The following is an 11,900-nucleotide window of genomic DNA, read 5'->3' as shown; positions in this document are numbered from 1 at the left end:
GGATCACATCCCCCGGTTGCTCACCCGCTGCCCGGACAGGTGCCGTGTGACGATGACCACTGGTTGGTATCAATGCGCAGGGCAGCACCGTGACCACTTCCTGTCAACTTGCCTCTGTTCACACGCGGCCAGCTATCATCATCCAACAAACCGTAATCGTGGAGCTTCCCGCCGCTCGCGCTCCAACTACCTCCTCGGATCTGGTGTACCCTGGATGTAGCAACAACTCCCTCACGGAGATCTCCGAGTCCACGTTTAGGAAATCTACGGAACGCTAGCCCTACCTGGATCTCTCCTTCAACACTTGGTGCGGATCGAGGACAGGACGTTCGGCCCTTGGCGAGCCCTGGTGATGCTGAAGGATGACCGACAACCCGGCGCTCTCGGAGATCCACCAAGGACGCCTTTGTGGATAACGGCCGCCCTGGCAGGTGCTGATGTGAGTCGCAACAACCCTGACGGTGGGAACATCACCTCCCTGGATCCGCGCTGCCCCTGCGTTTCCGGTGGGGCTCAGCGGGAACCCCGTGGACTGCGAGTGCGAGAACGAGGACCTGTGGCCTTGTGGGTGGCACCTGGAGGGACTTCAAAGTTCCAAGGTTTACCTTGACTCTTTTATTCTAATGTCATGTGAGGTGACATAATCACAACAATGACCTTTGGACTGTTGCTTTTACAATTAGTATCAAAGTTGAAAAAGCCCCAGAGACCAATCACACCCATAACTGCTGCCCCAGTTTATTAATTATTAGATAATGCTCTTTTATGTAAACTATTGGCCTTAGTGGATGTAACCTCGATATTCAGCCTGGAGGCTATCCCATGAAAGGGGAGAAAGTGAATTAGCCTATCACATAACTCTATCATCAAAGAAATGGCAGCGCTTAATAGTTGGAAATCTTATAAAATATAGTGTTTGTAGGTTTAATTTATGTTGTTTTTTGGGTTTGGCAGATTATGAAAAATACTCCTTCATTGCTGGATTAAGCTGTTGACCCTATGAACTAATGCAGTAAATTTGGTTTAATCCTTTTAATTGCAAATATCCAACAAACAGCAACACAGAAATGATAAAGACCCCTTAAACTATTTTGACACAGGGAGTTTTTAATACAGGCCCTGAATCAGCGTACATATCACATCCTTAACCTTGAAAATGGTATAATGATTGAATTGTTTTTTTGTATGAAACATTTAATGAAAGTGTATACCCTTGGAGGGTGCCTTATTGAGAAGGTGGTACGAGTAAACATAGCCCAGGCAAATGTAATGCTCATTTCCGTAAACAGGCCGCCTTACATAAATGACGCTTGAAAAGTACACATATCAGAAATAAGCGTACGTTAATGTTATTTTTCCAAATAAATCTTTAAAATACATAGATAGGGTGGAATATAAGAGTTTGAATTAAAACGTTTGGTGTTTTTAAGTTCAATGCAATTTCAGTGCAAAACATCAAAACAGAGTGACATTTCAGTCAGGGACATAAAAGCAAGCAAGGTTTTTTAATATACTGGCACAGTCAGTGCAATATCTTGATTATTTTGCAGTTTGTTCCAACAGTGGACGGTATAGCTAAAAAACATTATAATTAAAGCACAAATGAAGGAAAATAAATGGTTTTAAAAGATATTGCCTGAAAAAATGAAAATACTTATCAATGGGGCACCTATTGTGCTCATTTCCAGGTTTATATTTGGTATTCTGATGCTTTACTGTGACATGTCTCTCTCCATGCTTTTAATATTCCAAAAAAGCTCGGTTATTTCTCTTCATGTGCTGCAGCACCTTTTTCACCCTCTGTCTGAAACCAGAGCCCAGTCTGCGTCTGATTGGTTATCAATGATTAGCTATCACATACATGGAGCGCTACGGAATTGCAAATGCTTACTGATGGTCAACGGAATGTTACAGAGGTAAACAAAGGAGTCCGATTTGGAGTTGTTTCAGGCAGGGGGGAGTGAGTGGGAGAGAAACTCCCTTTGAAGGGAACTATTGGATTGGAGCCTTTGCAGACCATTTACAGGCACACAAAACTTAAGCCACTATGCTATGGGAAAGGGAAAACCCCAAAAGCATAGTAGGGCATCTTTAAAGGTTCTTAACAAAATGGCATTTAAAGTCTCCCTCTTCCGTTTTTTTTTTTTTACCAAGCCAAAACCGTAAACCCTAAATTCTAAATTCCGCTCACATCATGTTTTCTTTAAAAAACACACGTCTGCACCTTTGAGCCAACAGATAACACCATGCCCATCAGCTTTCTCATTTCCACTATGTACGCTGCTGGAGAAGCAGGGTGGGCGTGAAAAAATGGTCACATATGGTAATCGCTCGCAGTTTGGAGGAAGTCTGCAAAGTTCTCCAGGTTTTGCAGCCGATACGAGAATGCCAGGTGACGACGGTGGAGCGTGACGGCATTCAGACTCAAATAGCCAAAGAGGGTGAAAAGAAGGGATCAGAAGTCCAGGGAGCCCATTTCTCCTGCGGTCCATTATCTCATAATGGATTCATCAATCTCTGTTTTGGTTCCAGCCTATTGGAATACGCGTGCAGAAGGTGTGATTAAATGAATCATTGTGCACCATCAAATATTGATCCCCCCTTTTGTTTTATTATTGTCCCGGAATATAGGGTGAATATTCTGTGCGGGATGTGGGCATATGCAAGAGGCCATGCTATTGATATTGCCATCTTACTGAGCAAGAGTCCACAATTCTAACACACCTGTGGATATAATACATCTGCCACGGCTTACTAAAAAAAGGAATCCGCTGCTTCCCCCCCTCCCCCCCCCCTCCTCACAAACACACACACACTGTGGTTCCGCATTGGTCCCTGTGCAGCTCAGGCCAAAACGAGTCCAGCAAGAGCTGTCCTATTTTCTCTTGCTTGGTGCCTTTTGTCTCGCTTAATTTGGAGTGGAGCCTCTTCCAGTGACAGCTGCCAGCCAGGAGAAGGCGTACGCATAGATACTCACACATTCTTCACCTCTGTGATGTAGCTACACACAGGCTGTCCATCTCCTCTACCTCACTCTCTTAAAATCAAGAGAAATTGGGGAAAACCACAAAAGACATTCACTTAGTCATACATGTAGACCCAGATGAAGCCCACTTGTATTGCTTGAGGGGTGGAAACAGAAGGAGGATACTTTGCTGGGTTTCGGCTTCGAGCTATGTCTCGGAAGCCTTATTTACGCTCTTCTGGCTCTCACCTGGCTCACGCAACACCGCTCTCTTGTCGACTTGGTTTAGGGGAAACACAAGATAGCAGGCGACTGAGCGAAAGTGAGAGCGAAAGAAAGCTTCAGGAAGGAACCATCAGATTCTCCTCTGTCTCGCCTTCCTGGCTAGAAGAACACTCTTTCAGCTGTTATATAAGGAGAGCGTCTAGAAATAGAGCAGAGCGTGAATGGGGGAAGGACGGGAGGGGAAAGCCCTCTTCTTTGATGCCGGTCCCTTTCGGGGTGGGGAGGGAGGGAGGGAGGGGGGTGAAGCCAGAAGGGTTTCCTTCCTATCTGTCAGGCACACACACACATATTGACACTCACATATTAGTAGATTGTGCAAGGACATACATAGAAGCTAAGTCTTGTGGAGTTTTTTTTGAATGTGTAGGCTTTACTGTATGCTTAGAGGAAGTGTGCATTTGTGTGTTTTTGTTATATCCAACAGCATATTGTGTGGACAGTGCACAGCAGCAGCTTTTGAGAGGATCAGAGTATGCTTTGAATTTTCTAGATAGAGCTTAGAGAGGCTGACTATACTCGTGTTCTTCTTCAGCTGCGCACTCGCTTTCACACGTGAGCCGCAGAAGAGCTTGTCTGAGGATAAGAGCGCAGATATATGCACCGAATGAATAAAATATCAGGATAAATACATTTCTGACGTCCCATGAAATTAACTTAAGAGTGATTTGATTGATAGCTACGGAGTGATCCCTGTCGCCCTCTGTCAGAACACAACTCCCACCAGAATGAGTCATTCATAACACCTTGACGCCACGTGTTGCTACTGAGAGCGCATGGAAAATATTTAGCAAGCTGGCGGAAGTGGGACATGGTTATCTAAAATGTGAATGTTTAAATAGACAGCTAAAATAGGATAAACAATTAAGATAAACATGTTTACAGCCTGTTAGGAAATTGGTCATGGTCTTATACAGAGGTACATTTTTTAACAAATAACCCGTTTAATTGATATCAAGTCCTAAATTATAGATTTTGTTATATATATTTGCTAACTTTTGCTAACTAAGTTAGCATCGCAAGGGCTTCTTCGACACAAAGCAATGGGATTTTGGAATATTGCATAACATAAGATCTGTTGCAAACACATTTTTAGGATCCCTACACATTTTTATTCTACATGGTAATCTCATTAAAAAAATAATCTGACTTTGAGTCGAGGGGACTTGGAAGTGGTAAAATGCTAAATCATTTCAGAGATTCCTGACTCATTTCTGCACCATTCTAATATGTGGCATGCTTTAAGTGACAGGTGCGTGCCGCCACCGATCACTAGCCACTATTGTCAGCTCTGCTTCAACGAAGTTGGAGTTGATCTGTTGAGTTGATCCAACAGCAAGTATGACCTCTTTGCCAACTTTTGGATTGGCCAAGACTTAGGCGGAGTCAGCACTTTCAAGCTGTCGACTGCCAGAGCCACACACTTTGAGATTCACAACGGCTATTTGTTGGGGAATAATTTTGTTAGGTATTTAACCTTTGACACAATTCATAATTTTCTCCTTTCCCATGGCATAGGTCTACGGCCTTGGGTATTGCTGCTATCTCTCTCAAGGAGGGGCAGCTTGAGCGCATTGTTGTTGCAGTTTATGACCGAGCACAAGCTGCCATGAGGTAGTTTATTGTTCAGGGACATCTAGAGGCCCTTCTTTTCTGGAACGTAGGTTCACACATTATGTTATATGTACGACAGCTCAAGTTAGATTCAGGGTCCATATTTCTTTAGTCTCGCTGATGAGGAATGTTGATTATTACACTCTGAACTAGTTAAAATCTCGAACTGCAGAAGAGATCTTCAGAATTGGTTTTGCGACTGCTGTCACCTCGTGTCATGTCTATTCTCCAGCCACAACTCCAAATAAAACATCAGTGCTTGCCATCAAAGTTCCAGCTCTCCCTTTGTCTCTCTGAGTTTTGTCTCCATTGCTTCCGAAATTGTCATCACACTGTTCAGGAGCCTAGGGTAACATCAAGGAGACTACGTCCATATTTTAAACAGTCTTTGGCCAAAATGAATGAATAAACAGTTAATTTAACTATTGTAAATGAAGCGATACTGGTTAAAATACTGAAGGGTCTGGCTGAAACAGTTAGCGAAAAGCAAAAGATAAACATTCAATGGAATTAATGGATGAACATGTGAGTTAGCTTAAAGTAATGTGATGGTTCAAATAAATAAATAATAACTCAGATGGAAAGCCCAAAGATCTGGTCGAAAGTGGGCCCATCTGAGACACCGGCTGGTATAATGTTGTAGAGGTCTTTCATGTGGAAAGACTCACACATGTTCTGAGTTTTCAACAATCAGATTTTATAAAAAAAAAAAGCCTATTAACAACCACAACAAAGGTCTTTGATTGTTCTTTTTTTACAAAATAAAAACAACTTGGCTAAAAGCAATTGGTAAATGATACCTGAATGGTAATAAGAGTTAGCAAAAAGTAAGATAAAAAGTGTCACTGCAATTGGTAGTAGTAGGTATGCTAATTTGACCAGACCTAAACACTAACAATACAGATATTTACAACCAGTTTAAAAACATTGAAATTGACACATATGAAATATGAAAAATCTACCAATATAAGGTCATTCATTATAGTTACTTTAGCTGGTAAAAATGACCAAGTTATGCCGTTACCTACACATTTTCCCAATGTATTTTGCAGAGGACAGAGAGTCAAGCAGAACTCCTCAATGCGATTCTACAAATGTTACGGTTTAAATTTGGTCTGCTGTGTATGCACAGACCAACACTCCTAGGAAAATATGAAAATCAGGATGCATATTTCAAGGCTGTTGGGGTAGAAACATGGTTACAGAAAAACTGTTCCCTATGCACAAACTTCTTTTGAAGTCCCCCGGTGGGACTTCCTTCTTGCACAAAAGCTTTGAAAAACCAGAAGCTAATTAAAAACAGTGCAACACTGTGTTGTGTTGCACTGTTTCTGTTGGTTCGCAGTTAAAAAGGACTCAGCCAGGCTTCAGGATTATTTTTCCCTCATCAGCTGCTCCAGAATCAACATACATGTGGTGTGTTTGACTGATAGACCTTTTAAAATGGAATCTACCTACTGTCTTTTTTCTGAAAGAGAAGGAACTCCACATTTTCATTAGGGATTTTGGATTTCACATCTTAGTCATAGTGGTACCCGGTGTGCCTGATGATGGGGAACCTTATTATCTGCGGTTTCAGGCACACACAAAGTCACTCTCTAATCCTGTGGGGGAGAAAAGAAGTTTGAATAATTCATCCATGATTTTCTTTTTTTGTAATTCAATGCTGCATAACTCAAGAGTGTTGTTCACATGAAGCTCCTAAAGCTGTACTATTCCGATAATGAAGGCAGCGTTGTTATGCTAGTACACATTGCTGATTTTTAACTCTGGCAGCCACTGTTATCATCTCAGTTCCCTGCCATTTCCTAATGTTATTCAAAACGATTTAAAGTCATATTTGAATTATTTAACACGGTTCTCCGCTTAATGCCATGTATAATATTTTCCTTGCTAAGTTGAGCTCTCACCACATCAAAGGATCATTTAAATAGTTGTATTATAATTGTATGCCGAGACTGTGTATATATTTTCTGTATGTGAAATCAGTTGCAAAGGACTTGTGGCATTCCCTCATTATTTAGCATTGCTTTGGTATTTCCCTTCTCCCAATTCATTACAGCTGGATGTATCAGTTCCCCTGAGTTGATTGGAGGTGAACCAGATCACCTGTTGGCTCCTGATTGACAATTGAGAGCAGCTGGGTGCATTTCCTCTCGGCCAATCAGGTGCTTTTCAGAGGGCTTAAGAAAGGAGGGAAACTGCTCCCGCAGGTCATTCTGATACTTCCTGATGCAGACCTCATTTCAGCAGATACTCACAGCTGGAAACTCTTTAGGCACTCTTGAGACTTCTTTGCTGTCTTCACTTTTCTGATTGAAAAGGATTTTGAGTATTCAGCTTGACTGAATATAAAGGGGACATGTCCTGAAAAAGCTCTGTGCTTGTGCACATGCTTTTGGGTATACGGAGTGCCTAGTACCAACACACTCTGAAATCAGACAAGTCAGTCTCCTTTCGGATGCTTTTTCTCAACACATGTGATTCAACAATCCATTCAGATTTGGCTCCCCTTCTTTTATCACATTCAGGCTTATTTGAATATCTCCATCCACAGCTTAAAAAATACCTTAACACCTTTGTACAGGTGTGCCATATATTTCTAGCAAGCCAATCAGAGCAGACAGGGCAGTCTTAAAGAGACAAATACAAAACGAACTGTTTTCAGACATGGGGTGGATACTGGTGTATTCAGACAGACGGCTTTACCTCAATGTGTTTTTCTTTGGAAAGCATGAAACATGTTCAAGTAAAAACACAAATGATAAGATCTGAAAATGTCTATAATGTGTCCGCTTTAAAGATCCCCTTTCCCCATCAGTTACCTAAATAACGGTCTTGTCTGAATGCTATATGCTTGGCAAACGATAAACTAATCCTTACAGGTTTCATTATGTTAATTGATTTATTTTAATCCAAACCTCTAGATCCCCTTCTCCCATACTTCTTTTTTTTGAAGTGGCGTTGTTTATTATTAAAGATGATAATAATAGAAATTTGTTAACCTGTGTTTAAAAAGTACTCTGAATTAAACTTAATTTAAGTATAGTATACTTCCATATTAAATCACAACCCAGTCTCACGGCATTTTGTGTTATAGTCACGACATTTAATCTATTGATTCGTGTTCACCATGACGATTTTCCCCTTTTTTTCGTGTCACACAGAACGATTTTAAAAGCAATGTATTTCTATTGGTAGTGTGTTTCGTGCCTGCACCACGTCTTTTTGTCCGTTCGGGTCTTGGAAGACCGGAAGCTGTGTGGTTCATAAAAACATGTTCTTACTCAATATCAAGCCACAATTATTGCTTTTATTTTAAATCGTATAATTTCGGACTTTTGTTTCCGTCTGTGAGGAAAATAAATGGGGCTCAGAGCCTCAGAATACTGAAATCTGTATTTTTTTATATTTTTTTCCTTCTAATTTGTTATTCTTTTCTAAATAACACACTGTTATTTACTCAACAATAACACAAAATTATCCTGTTTTTATTTATTTGTTTAATTCTATAATCTCTGGCTTTTTTGCCGTCCGTCAGGAACTACATTTCAAAATAAAAATAACCGGAAACAGACGTAGGCCTATAAGGGACATTTCGAGTAGTATTAATAGTTTTTATGAACCACACAGCTTCTGGTCTTCCAAGACCCGACCGAACAAAAAGACGTGGTGCAGGCACTAAACACACTACCAATAGAAATACATTGCTTTTAAAATTGTTCTGTGTGACACAAAAAAAAGGGGGAAATCGTGTCGGTGAACACGAATCAATAGATTAAATGTCGTGACTATAACACGAAATGCCGTGAGACTGGGTTGTAAATCGACCCCTCTCTCATAATTATTGTTCTTTAGACAAAATATTTATTCTAGGTCAGTACTTCTACTCAGGCATCTTCCCTATCAGCTAAAACTTTCAATCTGGACTGGCACGCTGATAAATGCACTTTAAAGGTCCTGAAAATATATTTATCTTCTTACTCTGAGTGACGGGGTCCTTTACGAATAATGCATTTGTTCCAACATTTAAACAGTTCTCAGTATTTCACATGAAAGAATTATGTACTTGTGTATTTGTTCTTTGTTTGTTTAACTAGTTAAAAATGGGCGGGGCAAAACAAATTGTGCTATGTTGCCGTCATTGTCAATTAAAGACTCAATGAATTGAATAGCTTTTGAGAATTATATTCTTAACAAAATATAACTAAGGATTCCCACACTTAGATTTTGTCTGTTGCTTATTTAGTCCGAATTATTCAGGCTAGGAGGTTGGGGTGGATGGGTTGGTTTATTGGATGGACTTTGACCCTGGAGACCTCTATCACATGATTTCTGTACTAAAGTAATGCCACTTCTATAAATGCTTTAACTCAGACCTGGATCTTTTTCCAAACCTAACCAAGTAGTTTTGTTGCCAATACATGACTCACAAGATTGTGTGCATGTAACAAGCTGAATTGACACCTGTCGCTGGACTTTCATATGAACGAAGATTGAGGAAAACATACAAACTGTTTAAAGATACATCGGAATATTAAAAGATTTATAGAAATAGTTACTATTTTGAACCAACTCTTGAGGAGCTTGAAAATGAATTAAGCACGTGTTGTCATGCTATACTGAAGAAAAAACCTATATGCTTTATAGACGAAAAAATAATGTGCAGTTGTGTGTGGACTTAAAATGATGTCAATTGTAAAGCCATTATAGAAAAATACAAATTTGTCTCATGTTTTCCAGAACAAGCATTGTATTTCCAAACCAAATATGTTGATGTACTGTTTTGAGCCATGATGACTCCTTAATCATTCCTCCTTGATGTGTTTCTGTTTGACAGATGAGGGCCAGACGGTGTGTGGCTCACCAGCTGACATGCAGGGCCGTCGTCTTGGTGAGGTGGGCATCCAGCTACGGACGTTATGTCACCAGACCCTGGGCTCCTGGGACTACCTTTTCTTTGTTGTCATCGGCTTTGTCATCTTTGCTGCTGGCACCGTGTCGGCCTGGGTGATGGGCGTCATTATGGTGCTCTATGAGCGCTACATCAAGAAAAAAGAGGAGCAGCTGGACCCGGAAGATGAGGAAGAACTCGGTGACAGGAGAGACCATGGCAACGGGAATTTGAAAATGTCACATACTGTTTAAAACATTTATTCCCACTCTTCCCATTTAGGATTTCCCACAGTGCCTCGTGACCACTTCCAGGACTGTATGTGAAGTTTTATTACACTTCAGTCAAACTGAGTCTGTTTAACAGGCTCCGCCCTGAAAGAGAAAAGAGAGGATTCAATAGAGAATCAGAATGTCATTCTTCACATTTGGAGTGGGCTTTCGGGTGATGTAACACTCTCTGGCTGCCATTGTGGAGCTCTCTAGGCCCTGGTTATTACTGACCGCATATGCAAATGTATGACTATGTAGTATTTATTTATTACTTTGTAATTTTTTACAGGGATGGAGCCAATAAGCTGGTTATCTTGGAAGCAGCTAACTGGTCTGACTGTGACCGAATGCTTTAGCTTTGTTGCTAAGAGTCAGACAAGATTAGTACCACTCACCTTTCTCTCATCAATTGACTTTTGATCGTTTTTAACTATATGTTACCAGTTAAAGGATTTTAGTCATCAGATGATCTTAATTTAACAGAGAAAAAGGCAAAGCAACAATGCTAGTTAGCTAGCAGCCTTTTCAGACGGACGTTGAACAGCATTGGAGACACACTGAGTTTGATCAGAGAACTCAAAAAACAAGATACTTGTTTACAGTTTCAGAGGTGCTAGTAGTTGTATTTTTTTAATCTTTTTAACAGAGCTAAGCTAGCTGTTTCCCACTCTTTCAGTACATTGTGCAAAGCTAAGCTTACCGGCTGCAGGCTATAGGTTCAAATTCAAAGAACAAATGGAAGTGGTATCAATCATCTGACCTAACTATTATCGAGAAAGCCCAAAATGTGTCTAGCTACCCATCGAAGAACAACAGCAATCAGTGGCGGTTCTAGGATCAATTTGACTGGGGGGGCCAGGCTGGGGCCAGTTATTTTCTGAGAGGGGCACAATAAATGCAGGACGAAAAAGACAAAGACAGTATGAAGTAAATGCGCATAAGAAAACAATGCAATACAGTTATTGGTACACATATTTATTTTAGATACTTATAGTTACAGTTTTTACGCTCTAATGGGTCCGACTAGAATGACAAATAACGTTAGTTAGTAGGTCCAAGAAATAGTTTAATAATAAACTTTTCATTTTCAGGGGGGCCACAGGGGGGTTCAAATTCAGCGTTACGGGGGCACTGCCCNGTATCATGATTGATGCAAAACAAGTGACATTTGACCTTTTTAGAGAGATTTAGCAAAAAAAAACACTTCTGGGGTCATTTGGGTGGATTTTCCATATCTCTGGCGAGATATGGAAAATCCACCCAAATGACCCCAGAAGTGTTTTTTTTTGCTAAATCTCTCTAAAAAGGTCAAATGTCACTTGTTTTGCATCAATCATGATACAGGGTACTTATTATATGTTGTACTTTGGATTCCTAAAGCTTTTACTCTACTAACCCATCATCAAAGGGTAGTTTTCACTAGTACAAAATAATTTTTGGACGGACACTATCATTTACAGTTTTTTACTATGTTTAATCTGAATTTTCTTTAAAATAAAAACATCTATATTGATTCTGACTTTTCTACATCCAACTCACAGGTTTATCATTACTTTGAGAACAAAGATTATTAATTTAACCCTTTTAGAAGGGAAGATATGGTCATTTGTTCTGGGAATGTCATTTTCGAGCCTGAGACCTGAAAAACAGGCTCAGGGTTGATAAGTTTAAGCGACTGTGCCATGAAAGGAGCAAAACCTTGATTAACGATTATGAAAACGAAACGGCACCTCCCTGAAACTAAGGTTCATTTCCAAGTCTCTGTCACCTAAACACATACATGAATAGTGGCAATAAAGGCTCAACACAGTCACTGATGTGCAGTGTGGCCGAGAGGAGGGGATGTACTGTACTGGGAGCAGGTGCTCCTTTG

At 40.4% G+C, this 11,900-nt stretch overlaps 1 protein-coding gene across 1 annotated transcript; it reads left to right on the top strand.

Annotated features, from left to right (window-relative positions):
• Positions 1–352: 352 nt before the first annotated feature.
• Positions 353–10,941, top strand: LOC104967916 (uncharacterized). The gene is made up of 2 exons (XM_010797455.1): positions 353–599; positions 9,702–10,941. Exons 1-2 carry the CDS (start codon positions 353–355, stop codon positions 10,007–10,009), a joined length of 555 nt encoding a protein of 184 aa, XP_010795757.1. The 3' UTR covers positions 10,010–10,941.
• Positions 10,942–11,900: the final 959 nt, after the last annotated feature.

This window comes from Notothenia coriiceps, unplaced genomic scaffold (genome assembly GCF_000735185.1).
Source record: "Notothenia coriiceps isolate Sejong01 unplaced genomic scaffold, NC01 NC01_scaffold00037939, whole genome shotgun sequence".
NCBI lineage: Eukaryota > Metazoa > Chordata > Actinopteri > Perciformes > Nototheniidae > Notothenia > Notothenia coriiceps.
The sequence above is the reverse complement of the archived record's forward strand: the minus strand, read 5'-3'. Positions and strand labels throughout refer to the sequence as shown.